The sequence below is a fragment of the Podarcis bocagei genome (genome assembly GCF_964188305.1).
Source record: "Podarcis bocagei genome assembly, chromosome: 3".
Lineage (NCBI taxonomy): Eukaryota > Metazoa > Chordata > Lepidosauria > Squamata > Lacertidae > Podarcis > Podarcis bocagei.
The window spans coordinates 56,396,724-56,416,424 of NC_138127.1; the positions used below are offsets into that span (position 1 = coordinate 56,396,724).

Consider the following 19,701-nt stretch of genomic DNA (forward strand, 5'->3'; position numbering starts at 1 on the left):
CCCACACCCTTACATGCACACCCGCACACACATAGCCTCCCCCTTCAGTGATCTGTGAAGTCAGAAGTGGGGCTATCATTCTCTCTCCACTCCTCCAGTGATGGATGTGATGACTGAGGAAGGGCAATTTTCCTCCCCATCAAACTGAGGGTCTTCACGCACCTCAGAGGTGTAAGATTGTTTTTGTTTTTTGCTGATGCCTCCAAAATTGGTGGAGTTTTGGGATCTGGATTATACTCCCAAACTGGGGGTTAGCCATCCTTGCCCTACAGAATCCTGGGAACTATACTTTGGTGAAAGTGCTGTCTATTCTCTGTTAGAACTACAGCTTCCCTGGGCACGAAGAGCTGGCTATCAAACCAGTATTAAGTCTGTGGTATAGATAAGAGTCACTGCAATGTAGTCAGTCAGGAGACTTTCAAAGTTCTGAGCTGCAGTCACTTTCGTGTGAAAGCCACACTGCAACACTGAAGTATGCAAACAGAAGGCTTGTATAGTTGGCAGGAGAGAATTCTGAGAGGAGTGGTTTGGCTGGCACCAGAACAGAAGGCAAAACTGAGCGGGATGTGTGCGAGCAAAGGCAAAATAGAGCTCTGTTTTGCCAAGAAAATGTTCTTTTCCACGGAGCCATTTCAGTGGAATAGCTGTCTCATCATCACTGATGATTTCTGCAAGGCAGAATGTGATTGGCTATTCTTCTGTGCAAAAGCCACTAAACTGCCAATGACCAGTTCACCTTGACAGCACCCCACAAAAGCATCACATTTGGTGTCTCCCACTCCATTGGTTAAGAATAACACAAGTACTCAGTTAGTTTAATGGTACACCATCACTCACAAGCACACCAACAGGGACTGGTTTTTATTTTTAAAATCATGAGAAAATGTACATGTTAACACAATGCAGGCCAGAGTTGCCAGCTTGACAAGTGAACATGAACTGTTGGCACTGTGTATTTCATGATGTGGAGAGCTGAATAATTTTATGAAGTGCACTGCTTATGATTAAGTGGTCTATAAATCTTTCTAAATAAAATAACTAACAGTAGGTGCCCCCAAGCCCAGCATAGCTTGCCCCTGGTCTCCTGACCCCAACTCTGACCCTGCTTAAAATGCTCCCACTAACCCAGAGGCAGGGGACAGAAAGGGACCAGCTGGGTAGGTGTCACTTTCAATTTCTAGGCCCCAAGACCACACCTGTGTACTCTTCCGATCCAGTCCATGTTTTGCATGTGATTCCAGCTTACCAGGGCCTGGAGCAGTTCCACTCCATTTCATTACAGAGGTGGAACTCTGCTGTTCCGGGATTTGCTGAAAGCTGGGTCCCCAGCTGTTGTGGGACTACAACTCCCATCATCCCCTAGCTAGCAGGAAAATGATGGGAGTTCTAGTTCCACAACAGCTGGGGACCCAAGTTTGGGAAACAGTGCCTGGCTAGTAATTCCTTAGGAGATTAAAAGGAAGAGGAGGAGGAAGACCCATCCCTCCGAAATCCCACCCCAGCAGAGGAGGGCTCGGCAAGCGGGCGCCCTCCAGAGGGTTCGGACTTTCACCCTAACCGGAGAGGGATGATGGGAACTGTAGTCCAGCCACACCTGGAGGGCACCACCACCTGCTGCCGTACAGCTCCCGACCAATCTCACCTAGCGAGGCTCACTCCACAGAGGCGCCTCGATTCCCAGGACGCTGCTTTTAATTAAGCTCCCTTTGAACTTCCCCGGTGGTCCCAGGGGCCCATTGCCAAGCCGGCTACGCCCGCGGCGCCCGGGAGAGGGCAGCCGTTCGCGGCGAGCCTTCGCCGGCGTCCTCTTGCTCTCTCTCCCCGCCGCGCAGAGCAGCCGGCGGCGCGGAGATGCTGCAGCGCCCGGAGAGGCTCGCCAGGGAGGCGGGCCGTTTCCTCGCGCCTCGTGGGCCGTCTCCGTGCGCTCAGCGCCGCCGCCGCCTGCGGCCCAGACCCAGCCGCTTGGGGAGCCTTCTTTGCCGCCAGTCCCCGACGCGGAAGGAGGCAGCTCCCGCCGGGGGTGTCTCTCCTGCCCCTCTCCGGGACCTACACAAAGAAAGGAGGCGGAGAGTTGCGCCTCGCCGCCCTCCGAGGTTTCCAAAGCCGGACGAACATGGGAATGCCGTCGCCGTCGTGGGATCCCAGCAGGCGCGCTGATCTTCTGTGGGAAGCTGGAGGATGACCGTGCGCTAGTAAGGAAAGCCGCGCTTCTTTCGCTTGCCTGTTTGCGCCCAAGGGACTCCCTCGTGAACCCCTTGAATTCCGGCCCCATTTACCTGGGGGGTGGCTACAAGACCCACTGAATTCGACCTAGTTGGGATGGCGCTGCAAAGTTGTAGTCCTCGACGCATTTGCTCCATTGCACACGCTGGGGATTATTTGCGCGGAAGCCCGCGCAGGATTGCGCCGCGCGGGATTTAGGCTGGTTGCAATCCTTGTGTGGGCGTCGCCCTCCATTGCACTCCGCGTGCTGTTACTGCGGCGTCCGCTTCTTTGGACTAGAGGCCACTTCAGCGCACGTAGGCTTGTGCAAGGTTTTAAGATACTAGTACGCACACTTTCTGCAAAGTATGTTCTTTGCAAAGTGTGCCGTACTTAGTCTGGAACATAGCAAGCTGACGCAAGCCAGACTTTTCCAGCTCAGTGTTTTCTACCCGACTGGCAGCAGCTTTTGCCTTGAAAGCACTGGAGAGAATAAGTGAGATGTTATATTTGACTGGATCAGCTAGTAGGGAATGCGGGCGAGCTCTCTAAACACCTTATTCCAATTTGTGCAGTCTGCTCCAAGGGAGCTTCATTCGGAAGTTCAGTGGGGCTTACTAAATGTGAGCAGTATTGGTACCCCAACTTGTGCTTCATCCCTTGGAGGTGAGCCTAGGATTCACCCCCAAGTAAGTCTGCCTAGGATTTTGGCTTTGGTGCAGTGGTGCTCTGCAGCTTGCAGAATTGGAACCCATATATATATTGTTGACTAAACAAGGAAACAGTTTCTAGTTTACAAGCCCTGGATGTTCTTTAGGCCATGGTTGGTCTTCAGCAACATTTAAGCTGAATAAGTTCTTACATGTTCAGTTTGGGCTGTTCCTCAGCTGCCTGAACTGCTCTGAGAACAAAGGAATGCCATGATTGTTCATTTCATGATTAACCATTCCCTTGGTGATGGGCACTTCCATGTTTGTGGCACAGCTTTGGAAATTAGAAAGGGGAATGCTGTGTGTTGGAGCCAGGCCTGCACTTCAGCTTTGGACTGCAGTATTCTGGGAGTCAACAAGAGCAGCCTTCCCCAACCTTGTGCCCTCCAGATGTTTTTGGCCACAACTGGGGCTAATGAGAGAAGAACTAGGGAACAAATCGTAGCTCACAACAACCCTGCATAGTAGGTCAGCAGTATTTCATATGCCAGACAAGGTTTCTGAGAGGTGATGGTCCATCTGTTGAGGTTAGTTTTGAACCAGGCATTTCCTAATTCACAGATCATGCTATGCTTTACTCTTATCATGCTGAAGAACAGCAAATGCTACAGCTCTTGGGCTGTCCTGAAACTATGTTTCAGGAACTCCTGGAGAGAATTGCAAGCCATCTACAAGTGGGAGGAGGTTGTGAATGTTGGGACTCTGCAGTCATGTGAAGGCTGAGCTTTCTCTCTCCCCTGAGCAGGGACTTGGGGGGTAGAACAGGCGTGGGAAAACCTGCAGGTCTCTAGACCTGCAGGCAATATCAGCCCAGGCAACATGGCTAATAGTCAGGCATGATGGGAGCTGGAGTCTTAATGACATCTGGAGATCTGAAAGCCCCACCTCTAAGGTGGAGAAAGGAGTTGTTCAGCTGCAGATGACTATGAAGAAGAAGAGTTTGGATTTGATATCCTGCCTTTCACTCCCCTTCAGGAGTCTCAAAGCGGCTAACATTCTCTTTTCCCTTCCTTACCCCCACAACAAACACTCTGTGAGTGGGGCTGAGAGACTTCAAAGAAGTGTGACTGGCCCAAGGTCACCCAGCAGCTGCATGTGGAGGAGCGGAGACGCGAACCCGGTTCCCCAGATTAGGAGTCTACCACTCTTAACCACTACACCACACAGGCTCTCTTTGGTCCTGCTTCCAGGCTAAAGTGACAAGGGATCGGGTAGCAGTCTTGGGAAGATCTTGGATTTCATTGCACTAATTCTTGAGCAAAGCCACAGGAGACACACTGCTGTCCATGAGAGCCTGGATGTGACAGTTGGGGAACCTATGGCTGGATTCCAGTTCCCATAAGCCCCAGTCAATGTGGGCCAATGGTCTGTCATGATGGGATTTGTAGTCCCTTTGTCACCTGAAGGGCCACAGGTTGCCCATTCCTGCTCCACACGCCAAACATACATCAGAGCACTTAGACATGGATCCTTGCACTGAATTTTTGGCACAGTTAAAATAATGGAATATATTTCCTAATCTTGAACACTTTGCACAGGTGTGGTCATGGTGGTGTTGAATGGGCACAGCAATCGGTATAATCCAGTTTTAAGTGCTTATTTGCCGTTGCCTTGGATATTAGGATCAGGCAATGAAGAATCTGAAAGTACTCCATTTTAAGTTGGATCATAGACATAAGAATTTGTTCTAGAAATTGCATGCCATGCTGCATAATGCATTGGAGCTATATCCAGTTTTGGTTAGGTTGTTAAGGCTAGGCCACGATGTTTTAGAAACTTTAGAAGTTGCATAGAAGGGAGAATTGCACAAGGTGCAACTGCTATCACTGCAACATGGTCACAGGGGCTGGGATGGGTGTGGTGGCAAATCGCACTGGGCTCCTTAAGACCTCCAAATTCTCACAGATGACCTAGCATTTTAACTCGAACACAGGCAGACTGTACCATGTGGTTTATCAGCAAAGTGGGTGAACTCTTTGCTCTCAGATCCTGTTGCTTGAATCCTAAGTTCCAGCTAGAAGGCAATACTTGTGGTGTGGTTTGGAACCTCACTCTGCCATGGACATCTGTCAGTTTGTGTGTGTTTCACAAAGCCAATTTTCTGGGGGGCATTTCCTATGGCATTTCCTGTGAGAACTTAGCCTTTGTATTTAAATGTGTTGAGAACATTGGGAACTTGGAGTTATAACAGAAACTACCAGAACTACTTCTGCTATTTGTTTAAGATGGCTTCAAGGGTGGGGGACCTGTAGCCCTCCAGACATTGGCATGACTAATGGTCACTGTTGATGGGAGATGACATTCAAGAACATCTGGAGGGTCATAGGGTTCACACCCTTAAAGAGGAGCATATCGTTTATACAGCGTTTGGGGTTAAAGGTTGCTTCTGAGCAAGTGGCCTCCTTTTCATGAAACACACAATGAAAATGGTCCACTTGTTGCAAAAGGAACATCTGTCGGAAGTTTATTACTTTATGAACTTAAAACTATTTCCCGTCCTTTCCAAAAGTAGCTGGCGTTTATTCAAGCAATAGGAAAGAATCCTAAGCTCAAGAGGTTTCTTTGTTAGAATTGGGGGAGCAGAATGTGAAGGGAAACTGTCCCATTACGGAAAAGACAGATGACTATTTCTCTTTTTGCAAGGGGGTCCAGATTTAATGCAATGCCAGTGGAGGCCTTTTAATGTATTGCTCACTTCCCTCTGCTTGCGAGCGCTTTGAATTTTACTAAAACGTGTGCCATTAACAAATAATCAATAACACAATTGCAATCTATAAAACACTATTAACAAAAGAGCAACAGAAACATAAGCTTAACAGCACAATTACAACAATAATCTTATTATCTGGTTCCTATTCCCTTTTCCTTTACTTAAAAAAAAAATGAAGGCGGGAATAAGACTTTCACTCTGACACAATTCTCAGGCAAACAAGTTGTAATCCCAGTTAATATCTGTCTTTGCTGAACATAGCGGGCATATTTGTTGCAGGGACAGGCCAGGATAAGGGGCTGTAGCTGCTTTTTATTGGACTCATTTCTGTGAGCAGGCTGGTTTCGGCACCACTCTCCCACAAACTATTCTGGTGCCCACTTCTAGCCCAGGGGTAGGCAACCTAAGGCCCGGGGGCCAGATGCGGCCCAATTGCCTTCTCAATCCGGCTCGCGGACGGTCTGGGAATCAGCGTGTTTTTACATGAGTAGAATGTGTGCTTTTGGGATTGAGTGGTATTCAGCTAAGCTGTACTCAGAGTAGACCCATTGAAATTCAGTGGGTCTGCTCTGAGTAAAGCTGAGCTGAATACCACTTTTTGTGTTCCCATTGGTACCACGATGGGAACCTTAGCTTTTCCCTCTTATATCTCCTATTTTCAGCTCATCTGCATCTGGATCTTCTTTCTCCACTCTTACCCAACTTTCCCCCTCCCTTTAAGGTTGTAATCCTACGTTCTCTGTTCCTTGGATGTAAGTTCCATTGAGCTCAGTAGAATTTAGTTCTCACGCTACATAGGTGACTTGAAATCCCACTTCCTTTAAAAACATTTCCAGTGGAATATCCTGGGAAATGAAGCATGCATAACATAAAAAAATAAAATTTTGGCTTAATGTATGTATATTATTTGTACAACATTCTAATTTGGCAAGACTTCTGCAAGACACATACACGATTTCAAGGTAAAAGCAGCACTGTACTTTAATTTGGATCGCTCTCTCTCTCTTTACTGACTTGGTTCAAATCCAAATAGCTGCTCTTGTCCCTGTGTGTTCCTAAAGCATTTTCTGAGACATAGCACCTGGAACATGCCCAGAGGCATTAATTCCTCTGCATATATTCTTGAGTAGGTCCATGGTTCTGAAAACAAATATCAGTTCTAAGCCCTGATGAGATTTTACTGAAATTATCTTGCACTTTGGTTGTGCCCAGAGGATTTTCCTCCCTTTCTATTTCATGAGTTCTACTGCTTCCTGGTGTTGTTTTTAAAATATGTTTCTTCCAGGGCTTGGTTCCCTTGAGCTACTTTAATTATCTTAATATGTGGGACTTGGCTGCCAAATTAAGCATGGGAAAAGTGGGCTGAAGTCCCCTTTTTTCTACCATGAGAGCTGATTCCCGCAACTCTGTGTATCTTTTCCTTGTATAAAAATGACCAAAATATGAACCTGGAGAACAGAGTGTTACTTAATGTAAAAGTGGACATTTTTGTTTACATCAAGGGGTTTGGGGAACTGGATTCATCATCTACTTGGCATGTAAAGCATGCATCTGGATCAGCAAACCATGTATATTTTTAGTAACCTATTACATTCATGCTTTTTGCCAAGTTTTTTGAGCTGGTTTGTAGTACTGGAGGCAACTAGTCTTTTTCAGCCCACGCAGTGGAATTAGGTCTCCTGGCACTCTCTGCAGCAGAGAGACACTAATCTCCTGTGGAGCTATTGCGATGGACAATATCAGTTGTCCTTCAAACTCATAACAATTGTTTGGGAGCAATGGTTCTTCTCCCACCCAAAGTCATGAACCATAAGATGCTCTCTTTTACTGAGTCAGACCACTGGTTTGTTTAGCTCAGTATTGTCTGCACTGATTGACAGTGACTTTCAGAGGGGTCTTTACCAATTAGCCTACCTGGAGATGCCTGAGATTGAGCCTGAGATCCTCTTGCATGGAGATCAGGTGCTCTGCCACTGAGCTGTAGTTCTTCACTAAATGAAGCAGCTTGGTTTTCATTCCCCAACGGCCACGGAAGACACATCCGAGTGATCTGGTTCTTCTTGGAAACAAAATTAGGTGCAAGTCTTAAAAGTGGGGAGCAAATGGGCTTCTTTCAAGTAGCTCAAGCCATGAATCCATCCTATTCAAGAGTTGCCTTCTAGGTGATTTTAACTGCCTGTTGCAGATATTCTCCCTCCTGTTTTCCTCAATGTGGTGATATGTAACGAAGTAGAATTATGGGGTGAGGGGCTGACACTGAGTGTGGTTGGATCATTCAGTCACTCCTAAAGTTTTAGTAGTATTACCTGTGTTGCTTTTGTTAAGAGGAGACTGCCTCTTATATGTCTGCATGAATCACTGTTTTGAACTTGCCTCTTTCCAGGCAGGAGGCATGCCCAGATCAGTGACTCATGCAAAAGTGCAGGTGTTAGGAAGATAGGAATCTGTTTTATACCGGGGCTGAGTATTTGACCACTTAGCTCAGTATAATCTAGTCTGACCGGCAGAAGTCTTTCCCATCACCTTTTTGCTACGTTTTAACTGGAGATGCCAGGGATGGAATGGGAGACCTTCCCTGCCACTGAGCTTTGGCAACTCCCTTAATGCTTTGGCTCCTTTGAGAGCAGGTAAGTCTTGCTCTTTTATGAACACATTTATTTTTAGACTATGTTAATTGCGCCTCTGATTTTAATTCAGAAAATTAAGTGTGCCAGCTGTCTGAAGCTTGGGAAGTGCTGCCTGAGAGCCAGAATTCTGGAGAAGGAAGGGGATATTTGGACCACTGTATATTTCAGTAGTTAAAAAGAGGTGCTGGTCCTTCGACCTGACTCAAACTTACATCTGACCTGAAGATCCTGCTTCTTAACCCTGGATGGGTGACATGGCTATAGCCATTCCAATACAAGGGAAAGTTGTTTTTTCCTGAGACACACTCTTCTTTATTACTGCAGATGTGGCAGAATTAAGGGCTGGTGGCAAGAATATCCAGACATCCTCCCATTTATGTGGGGGTTATGTTCCAGGCCCCCCGCCATAAGTAAAATTGTATGGAGCCTCTTAAAATCCTATAGATTCCTATTCTTTCCAGTTCTCTCTCCACACAACTCTCCCTTCAGCTACAGTCAAAGCTCTGGGGCCGGCTGGAGGCTGAAGAGCGCCTAGGAAAGTGGCTGTTTCTGCTGCACTACCCTGCGTATCAGCTGTTAGGCGGGGAGGCTGAGCAGCCAAAACAAAGCCCTGCTTCACCTCTGGTCTCTTTGGGGCCGCTTCTACCCTCACTGAAGTCCTCTTTGGGCTCTGGGGGGGGATCTCCTTTTGAGCTACAAGGACTCCATTTCCCGCCGTTTCTTGGTTTGAATCTATTTGATTATTTCCTTGCACTGTTCGTATATGTGGTTGCACGCGAGTAGAACATGCATAAGTGTGTGTGTGTGGGGGGGTGCCTGTAGTGTTTTCCTTTTTGACAGTCAAATAGTGATACAATGTGTTGGTATCAATATTAATGCAATAAAAGAATAATTAATAAATGCTATAATGTGTTAATTATCAAAAAGATAGATGTTAAAGTGTTATACAGTGGTACCTTGGGTTACATACACTTCAATTTACATATGCTTCAGGTTACAGACTCCGCTAACCTAGAAATAGTACCCCAGGATAAGAACTTTGCTTCAGGATGAGAACAGAAATCGTGCTCTGGAGGCGTGGCAGCAGGTGGTGCTTCAGGCTAAGAACAGTTTCAGGTTAAGAACAGACCTCCGGAATGAATTAAGTACTTAACCTGGGGTACCACTGTACAATCCTGCAAGCTTAAATATTCTTACCAGAAATAAATGAATGAAGTTATGACAGAGTATATCCACTTCAATACCCACCCACATGCACACACCCACAAGCTGAATCTTAGAGGGAATTACTTGGTGTCTAGGAAAATACTGCATATGCTTCGTGCAGCAAAGTTAAAATGCCTTTGGCTGCAATCGTAATACAGTAAGGCTACTTACGTCCCACTGGCTGAAGTCAGTGCAATTAAAATAGCCTAACTTGTGAGCAGCACTGCAGTCTTTGTGAATAATAAAGTTCATGGAAGTCCACATTTCCTTTGAGGTGGGGTGGGATGTAGATACAGTTGTGTATTCAAAGATTCAGCTTCATTTATGTATGTATGCAGAGGGTTTCAGGAAACAATACCAAAATACATCCTAATTGCTACACTTTCTCTTACAGTTCAGATTTTACATTTGAATAGCTTCCCATGAAGAAGCTGATCAAAAGGTTACAGTGTCTAAACTTAGACTGACTCAAGTTTAAAGGACCTAATTAGGGAGTTGGATGATAAATAGCTTCATGACCTCACATAGGCAAGATACGGTTATGTAACTTTTGGACACAGGTTTGTGACCAGTCATATCTAATGCCTTTGATAGACCAATAGACCAGTTTGTCAGCAGTCCTTTGTCCATTGGAAGAATATTGGAGAATCTCCGGGAGAGTCATTTTGATTCTGACACTTCTGGAGTTTGGTGGTAGATTTTAAAAATGGCAGAGTCTCATAGGCGCCGACTCCATGGGGCCTGAGGGGGCCCGAGCCCCCTCAAAAAATCGTTTGGGGGGGCTCCGCCCCCCCAATAATCTCAGGCGCCCCTCAGGCCCCATGGAGTCGGCGCCTATGTAGGTCAGCAAAGGGGAATCTGTGGCTTTCCTGTTGTTGTTTGATGGCAGCTCCCATCCACTGACTGTGCTTCCTCCGCCTCCGGCTCCTGGGGCTGGGGGCTTCCCCCGGCCGGTGGGGCGGAGCTTCCCAGGGCCCCACCCAGCGGCCGCGCCTGCAAAAGTTGCAGCCCGAAGCGGCAACAGCAACAGCCCGCGGAGCAGCAGAAGTTCTTCGGAGAGAGCCGCTGCTGCGCCACCACCAGCCCCAACGTCACCATGTGAGCCCCGTTCGCAGGCGGAGGGGGACCGATCCTGATCTGGGGGCGGTGGGCAGGCGTTGGGGCTCCCCGCTAGCTGCCCTGCTTGGGGCGGTGCCTCCCCGGCCTTAGGCCCCGGCCCGCAGCCCGGTTGCTCTCCCTCCCTTTCGCTTTTGCACCCCGGCGCGCTGGCCCGTCCCGTTGCTCCTGGCCGCCACGGAGGGTAGTGAAAGTCGTTTCTTTTCCCAGGCTTGCGTGGCGTGGGCAGAGGCGCGGCCTCTAGGCATAGGCAGAGTGCCTTCGGGGACGCGTCTCCACCGACGCACAGAACGGCTGCAGCCCTAAAGTGGCCCGCTGCCGAAGTTGCATTCTCACGCCTCTCCAAGGCTAGTCCTCCTCGGAGTAGACGCTACTGGCTTAAGTGCATTAATTTCACTGCGCCTGCTCCAAGTAAAACTTTTTGGGCAGCAGCCCCATGTCTACTTGGCAGTAAATCGCCTTGAATTCCATGCTGGGTTAGGGCGGAAGCCTTAAAGGAAAGGGATGCACCCCCGCCTCCTCCCCACCTGCTCCCTCGGCAGCCAGCCAGCCAGCCAGCCGCGCGCCCTAGCCGGAGAGCCCCGGCCGTCCCCATTGCGCAATCGGCTGGATCTCCCTTCAGCAGGCCGTGCTCACAACTCGACCCAGGGACCCCCCAGCAGCGGATCTCCGGCCCAGCTGAAGAATCCGGCAACAAGCCCCCTCCTCCCCAATCGCTCCGCCGAAATACGCTCCAAAACCCCCCAGATAGGCCACCGGCCGCCAAGTCTCGTGGCGCCCTGAGCGAGGGTCTCTCCCCAACACCGCCACCTCGAACTGCGTTCTCCCGGCTACCTGAGCGAACCAGCGGCAGGACCCCGGTATGGGCCCCCCCCAATATTTTTTATAAGTCGGCGCCCCTGCAGAGTCTACACCCTCTCCCAGCATGTCATTGGAAGCCTCCTCTTGGATCTCTCAGGTATTAGGGAGCAGCTGGCTGCATACCTTTCTGCAACCTTCCACTCTGTAGTAACTTGGAGCAGGGCTTTTAGTGGGGCTGCCCTCATTCTGTGGAATAGCCTTCCTGCCAAGCTAGGACAGGCACACAATACCTGTGCTTTCCAGAAACAGTTGAAGGCATTTTTATTGTGACAGGCTTTCCCAGCTGGATAAATGGGTCTTTACAATGAATGCCAACTTTCTAGGGTTTTGCTCTTGTTTTAAATGTGTTCATTGTTTTTGTGTTTCCAACTGTTTTTAAGTTATCTTATGTAAAAAATGCCTTGAGACAGTGGTTTGGAAGATAGTTAATAAGGTAATAATAACCTTACATAGGTGAGATCCAACATCATGCCACACACAGTGAGAATGGGTCTCTCTCTGTGTGTCCTCTGGGAGGTGATCTGGTAGATCCCATGGCTTTAAATGATCCCCCCAAAGCTGGAAGAACTGATTGGTCTTTGTCTGGCATTGAAAGGACAACAGTGAAGGCTCCAAAATCCAGACTAGTCACCCTGGGCAGAGCATTCCTGAGGTGAGGCACCATAACTGAAAAGGCCCTTTCCAAGGTTGGCACACACTGTTTGCCACATCTGGAGAGCTTCCTTGCCAGCATTGGATGTGCTATCAAAGGCTCACCACTGGCAAGGAAAGCCTTCATACACTCCTGTGCAGTGAGCAGGGGAGGAAGAAGCAGAGTCACACTTGCTAGCCATGATACATACACCAGCACATTTGGCAAGTGCAAGAAGGGACCTACATTTATTTTGTGCTGGTGTAATTGCACTTTGATGTGAGGTGGAATGGTGGTCCAATCCCACCTTTAATGGAAAAACACCAGATATGGGCATAGCACTGAATGCATGGATGGCAGGGGTGGGTTTGATGTGTGTGTTGATGGCAGGAGAATGGGGTTATGTCATGCAGCCCCACAGCCCTATCATCCATTGTTTCTTAGCCAGGAAAAGATTCATCTCAAACCCCCATATTGAGAAGGAATATGTTCTAATTGGAGCAAGATGTTACAGAGAAGAGGTGGAAACAGTCTGGATACAGATATGGCCTTCTCTACTACACATTGTCTTAGGTGTGGCGAGATTACATTACAAAAGTCTCAGGTCCCGTGACTTGTTTGGTGTTAGTGGTTGCGTGGTGAAGCCTTGAGCTCTAGTTTATGGTGCAGTGACCAGTCTCTTGCATGATGTGACTCAGGCTACGATTGCAGCTCAGCACGCTCTGGTTCAGCTCCTGAATTTCTCCCCTGGTGCCTTGAGATGTGTCACAGCATTAGGAAGATCAGTCAGTGTTCTGAAAGGGCAGCTTGTAATAGCACTATGATCATGTCAAAAACCCTGTGTTAACCAGCCACATAGTAGTGTCACCCTAACCCTCTAAAAAAAGAGAGAAAATCAAATTTCTCTACTCAGATCTCCCATTTCCTTCTGATTCCAGGCAGGTGATGACCACATTTCCAGCAATGTTTATTTGTTTTGTATTACCAGTTGTAACTGCTGCTTTTTAAAATAATTTGTTTATTCTGCCCATTGGATTTGCTTTCATTTATTTATTTTAAACAACAACAACATTGTTTGCAAATAGTTTTATTAATGCTATGGGACATTTGGGGGTTTCATTGTGAAGAGCTGGAACCTGGGAAATAATCATCACTTGAGCTATTAGCTGATTACATTCACATATTAGTTATTCCAGCTAAATTGAATTATGTATTAAGCACAGGCTTCCCTATTACTGTTTTACACAGCTGAATTAATAAGAAATCAATGGTGTGTGTAGTAGTTAGTGCGTCAGACTAGAAATGGAAACTGTTAAAGAAAGATGGACAGACAGACAGACCAAAAGTCAAATCAATTTTCAGCCATGAAGTTGACTGGGTGGCCATGGGCCAGCCATTATTTCACAACCTAACTCACTTCACAGAGTTGTTGTACAAATGAAATAAGTGCCACCATGAGCTTCTGAGAGGAAAGATGGAAAAACAAATAATTATAAGATCCCCAATTCCTGTAAACAATGTGTTATTTAGTAATTCATCAAGCCAATGGCTTCCAATGTATGATAGACTGTTCTGGTGAAGTCTTTTCACTGTCTTAGCATACTTTACAGTTTTCAGCAAGAACTGTTTGTACCAGCCTTTAAAAAAAAGCACAAAAAAGCTGCCCTTGCTCCTAAACTTTTAAGAGCATCCCTGCTGTGCAGAAATTTGCCAGCCTTTCTGACATGTTGACAAAATGACTAAAGCTTAGAATTGGAGAGTAGGAAGGGACCCCAAGGGTCATCTATTCCAACCCCTTGCAATGCAGGAATCATGACTAAATAATCCCTGACAGATGGTCATCTAACATCTGCTTAAAAACCTCCAATAAGAACCCACCACCTAATGCTAGTCTTACCCTGCCTCCTTCAGTGGATTAATAGATCTGTGAGCTGCTATCATTTTAATTATCCACAATACTCTGAAGCTATGTTACATTGGGGGTATTGTGGTTAATTAAAATGGCAGTCCCCACCAGATTCTGCTCACCACCATACACTGCTGATTCCTGCCACCAGCAGGTAAGGCTGTTCAGAGCTAGTGCAGTCGTACCTTGGAAGTCAAACGGAATCTGTTCCAGAAGTCCGTTCGACTTTCAAAATGTTCGGAAACAAAAGCGTGGCTTCTGATTGGCTGCAGGAAGGTCCTGCAGCCAATCGGAAGCCATGGAAGCCCCATTGGACATTTGACTTCCAAAAATAGTTCGCAAACCGGAACAGTCACTTCCAGGTTCGGGAGCCAAAATGTTTGAGAACTAAGCCGTTCAAAAACCAAGGTACAACTGTATAGTAATTTATCTATTACTTAAAAGCACAGCTGGCTCAGGTCTTTCATATTGGAAAGTCTCATAGATACTAGATGATGTGTGAATGTAAGATGCAAGTTTGCTGGCAATATTCATGCTGTGAAAATAGGAAATAGGAACACGCCAATTCAAGCATGTCAGTTCAATATACTTTAAAAGCAAGGATAGCCAAAATCTCAGCCAGCTTCAGTTTGTATTGTGTAAATTGGCAATTGCTTTTGAGTTGAGCTTAATCCTATGTGTTGTGCCCTATGCTGAGAGACAGTATGGTGAAATGATAGACCTGGGAGTGGGGAAACCCATGTTCACACACCTGCTCAGCCATAAGCCACACCAGGTGATCCACAACCAGTTACCATCTCTCAGCCTTAGCTGCTTTACAAGATTGTATACATGCTGCCAACGGCAGCTTATTATTGTGTAATTATTATTAAAAGGAAAAACGTAGTGATGTGGTGGATAGACACTGACGTTGGTAACATGTTTTGGCATTTATGACATAATGTCTTGAGTGTGTCTGGGGCCTGATAATGTCACATGACCTTACCTGTCAGCAAAATGTACACAACTAATAGCTATTATATAAGAAGACAAGATACACTATAATAGATAATAACGTTTCAAGACAGGAAGTGGAGACGAATGCATTAGCTGGCAGAAGCAAGAAGGGAAGAATCCTAAGCATGTTTCTGACCTTATGATACCATGACTTAAATACTCCAAGAATAGCAATGACTTAATGGCACCAAAGTCAACTAGGATCTGACATAGAGATTGTGAGCTGACAGTGCTGAGACAGAAATACCTTCCTCACTGTCAAGTTTTTTTGCCTAGCTGTTAAAACTCTGCCGGCCTGATAATAATAGGCTTCAGAAACGAATGTGCTACATCAAAAACCACTGAATTAGGGAAAGACTTAGAGAATAAATATACATAAAGTTGGAACCTGCAACAAACATTTGTTTTATTACATTTATATCCTCCCCTTCCATTGTGGAACCCAAAGTGGCATAGATGTGGGTCCCAGGTGGTCACCCACCCAGGCACCAACCAGGCTAGTTTTAGCTTCAGCAAGATGGTGGCCTCATGTGTCTCCTGACCGTCTTCTGTAAAACGTTGCAGTGTGGTATTCCTGCTCAGGGTTCTGGCCTGCCAGCCATGCTTTCTGCCAGGATATTCCAGTCCACTCACCACTTCCCTATGTTTTCATTTTCTCCCCGCTGCTGTCAGCGTTGCATTGCCACTGAATATGGTCACTCCTCGTTGGGCTGTTTTGGGGTCTTCCCTGAGGTTCTTTTTTATACTAAAGCAAACCCTGAGGTTCCTTCAAGCATTCCCTCTTTGGCCTGGATGGTGCCATTTTGGCTATCTAAGGATCCAGCTGCCAAGGAACTTGATAAAGAGATGGAATGATGATTCTAATTTGAAAGCCAATGTGGTTAATAGGGGCTTGAATGTTGGGCATAGTCCATAAAGTACTGGAGTTGAATCGTCACTCATACTGAGTAATCTTAGGCCAGACACATTCCTTCAGTCCAACCTATCCCCTTGGGCTTTTGTGAAAATAAGAAAGGTAGGTGCCGTATAGTTCACCTAGACTCCTTTAAAGAATTTTTTTTTAAAAAAAGGCAGCTATAGTTTCATATATCAAGGCAGTAATGATTCTATGGTGCTCACAAACTGCTTATTTTTCACAAAGGGATTTATATGCTGGATTGCTATGACAAGACTTTAACAAGAAGTTTTTTTTCATGAGGGAATTTGTACTGGCATACAGTTGCATTGTACACAGCCTTCCAGTTAACTGCTGGCTCACTCATCTACACTAAGTACTGTTCTTTCTGAGAGAGTAACATGTCACACCCCACTGCACGAGCCAAATGGTGACAGATAGGAAGCATGACAGCAGATGTGCTGATGGGGTGGTACAGTTTTTTCAACTAGCATGCCTGCCTGATATAATTCATATTTACTGTCAGGTGAGCCCTGTGTAGAGGTTTGAAAGCTGCTTACCTTTCATGGCAAAGGGCATCTGGATCTTCTTCCTTTCCCAGAAGCCTTTCCCCAACTCAGCTCAACAGGAGATGGGTTTGCAGCATCCCTCTAGACACAGACCATTTCCCCTGTGGTTTGATAGGTGGGGTTTCCTCTTTTCCTTCACCCATCCTCTCTCTTCTAAAAGAAGTCTTTCCAGTTGGAGGATGTTTTGGTATGACCACAACTTCTGCTTTCATCATGTCCCTTCTGATGCCTTTCTTAAACTAATATCCTCCAGATGTTTTGGATTCCCAACTCCCATCAGCCGTAGCCAGTATGTCTGGTGGTCAGGGATAATGGAAATGGTAGACCCAAACATTTGGGAGGGCACCAGGCTGGAGAAGACTGATATACAATTTCTGAATCTTGTTATTGTCACTCCAGCAAGGGAGAGTTGCTAGTCTGCTTCCCTTCACTCAGCTCAGTAATTACAGCTGGTGCTTTCCCCCCTGCTGTTTCCTTGTGGGTACTGCATGCCCACAGTTGCTTTTTCTCAGACCCTGCCTGCACTTATGCTTATCATTATGTCTTAAGAAATGCTAATCTGAAATGATATGTGGATCTATAAAGCCTAGGTTAAAATTCCGGTTCTGTAACAAATATTTAAGATCCCAGTCCCTGCCTCAGTAGCCTATTATAAACCAAAAGTAATAATCATTGGGTTAATGAATGAATGAATGAATGAATATAGTGTGATGGCTGCCAGCTTTGGTGGGGGGAAAGGGGAATTAACATTTTTTTCTGGCCTTCTAAAAACACAGTGTTGATAAACAATCTCATCCTCCCCCCATCTTTTGTATGCTGGTTAAGAGAAAAGTTAGCCTGTTTTTGAGTGAAAGGAGATAAAACTTTATAAAGATAAAACTTAGGAAACATGATGGAACAAAAAGCCTAAGGGATGTTAGACTTTTTTGCTCTGCATCTCAGATCTGAGACTGATTCACACACCACTGTTAAGTGTATGTTAAACCAGTTCCTATGTATTATAGGAAACCCAAAGATGTAAACACCAGTCTAAAGGCACATTGCTTCTTTGCATGTTCCATCTCCAGTTGGAGGCAGTTGATGGGGAGCATAAGTGGCTGTTTCTTCAGCTTGTAAACAGCCTTGTGTATAGTAATATAGAAAGCTGGTATACAAATTAAAAGTGAAATGAAATGAGAGTGCTGTTGTGCTTACTCAGCTTTAGGCTTCCCAGAGCCAAGTAGCTACCCTGGGCTCCTTTGGTAGCAAGGGTGGGATATAAATTTAATGAATGAATATTTTGGTTGGCCACTGTGAGAACAGGATGGTAGATTAGGTGCATCATTGGCCTGATCCAGCAGGCTCTTTAAATTTGGTTGACAACTATTTCTTCAAGGAAACCAGTTCCTTTTCTGGCCATGGGTACCTAGAGGTGGTCAGGACTGCTTGCAGGAAGTACTTCTTTACATAGCTCATTGTTAAAATTGTGGAATTTACTCCCACAAAATGCCACGATAGCCGCCAACTTTGATGGTTTTAGAAAGGGCTTAGCCAAATTCATGGAGGATAAGGCTACCAGTCATGATAGTTGTGTACTGCCTCTACCAATGCCAGTTGACAGGAATCCTAAGTGGGAAGAGCATCTGATGCTTCTGGGTTTCCCATATGCCTCTAGCTGGCAACTGCAGGAACAAAAGTCGGTCATTTTAATTGTTCTGTACTGCTTTTAATATTTTTATATTGCTGCACACTGCTCTGATATTTTATGAGAGGGTGGTGGTATATGAATATAAACAAACAGGATTCTCTGCCAGATGGGCCTTTGGTCTCTTCTTATGTTCATGTTAGAATACAAGGTTTCATATATGGGAAAAAACAGATTAACGTTTTAGGTCAGGCTTGGGGAACTTTTGGGACTCCAGCCCTCAACAGCCTTGGCGCCTGCATAACCCATAGTCAGAGATGGTAATAATTTTTATTCCTGCAACATCTGCAGAGCCACAAGTTCCCCGCTCCTATTTCAGGTACTTTAAATGCCAGAATCGCGAGAGAAGAGCAAGAGAACCCAGTTAGCAGCCTGTGCCAATACAGATCAGCGCCACAGGTGTGTCCCGTCCCGTCCCGTCCCCTCACCCGCCCGGTTACTGGTAATCTCACTTTTAGCGCTAAATTGCCCTGCTTTTATCAGTGAGATAACGCGGAGAGCTTTCTCTCCGGCGGGAGGCATGCGGCCAAGCGCACGAGGCGCTGATGCTGTAACAACCATCATTTTGCAAAGATTACGCACGGCAAGGTTGAATCATTGGACCTGCGAGGGAGGCAGGATCCCGGGCGGAACGAAGTCGCCTTCCTCCCACCGCGGATACCCGGCTCGGCCTGCCTCCGTCTTCCCTGCCGCTTCCTTCACCCCCTGCCCGGCGGCCTCCCCTTTTCTCTCCCGGAGCTGCGCTGCTCGCTTCTGCCTCGGCGGCGGGTGGAACGTTCTGCCCGCCTCTTCCTCCTCCTCCCGGGTGGCGGCGCCCGGCTCCATTCCATTCTCTGACCACAGGAGCGAACGAGAGCGCCTGTGGCGGGCTTTGTCCCTAGACGCTCTCCGTACTACCGAGGCTCCCGGCTTCGCTCCTCTCGGAGCCTCTTTCCAAGATGGCGGCCGCACGGCTGGCTCTGCGCGGCCGAGTCTCCCTGCAGCCGGGTCGCCAGTGACGCCCTCCTGCTGCCTCCGCCGGTGCAGCCGACCCGGCTCCGCGCCCCTCTTCTCTCGCCTGCAGAAGGGCTCCCGCCGCCGCCGCAGCAGCTATGCCAGCCTCGGTGCACGCATGAGAGAGGCTGCCTCCGCCGCCGCCGCCATCGCCGCCCGAGCCATGGAGGAGCCGGAGCCGGAGTGCAGCGAGGCTGCCAAAAAGTAACGCATTGGTGGGGACCGGGGGTGAGAGGGAATAGTTTCGTTCGCTTCTCCTCTTTCCCCCTGCCGTTTAAATTGCAGCAGCCACAAGGTCGCCTCTTTGCACAGCAGGAGACTTTTGCATCCCCTTCACAATAGGCTCCGGTTTGCAAGCTTCCGCTTGCCCGGCTGTTCCTGCAAGGGAGCTTTTCTTTGGATGCTGCTTTGGCTGGGAAAGGGGTGGGAGTGGATGCCCGTCTGTCTGATGCTCAGCTTCGCCGGTGACCTGCTACGTTGATTTTAGTAGGATTGCCTCTGGGGTAAAGCTGGGTTCTGCAGTTTTACAGTCTCGGGGACACCCCACTCCTGGGTAAGGGAATTAATGGTTAAAACAAGCAAACAAACCGAGGGA

The 19,701-nt window shown here is 47.1% G+C and overlaps 1 protein-coding gene across 5 annotated transcripts in view; it reads left to right on the forward strand.

The window, feature by feature from the left end:
* The first annotated feature begins 2,074 nt into the window (after positions 1-2,074).
* MAP3K4 (mitogen-activated protein kinase kinase kinase 4) overlaps positions 2,075-19,701 on the forward strand; it is a 72,953-nt gene continuing 55,326 nt past the window's right edge. For 4 of the 5 annotated variants that reach the window (XM_081187925.1, XM_081187927.1, XM_081187926.1 and 1 more), the window contains exon 1: positions 18,563-19,310. In XM_081187925.1, coding sequence (XP_081044051.1) covers positions 18,634-19,310 — 677 coding nt within the window. In that variant the 5' untranslated portion in view covers positions 18,563-18,633. Of the gene's footprint in view, positions 2,193-18,562; positions 19,311-19,701 lie in introns of those variants that run through there. The other variant, XM_081187929.1, reaches the window with a different exon arrangement.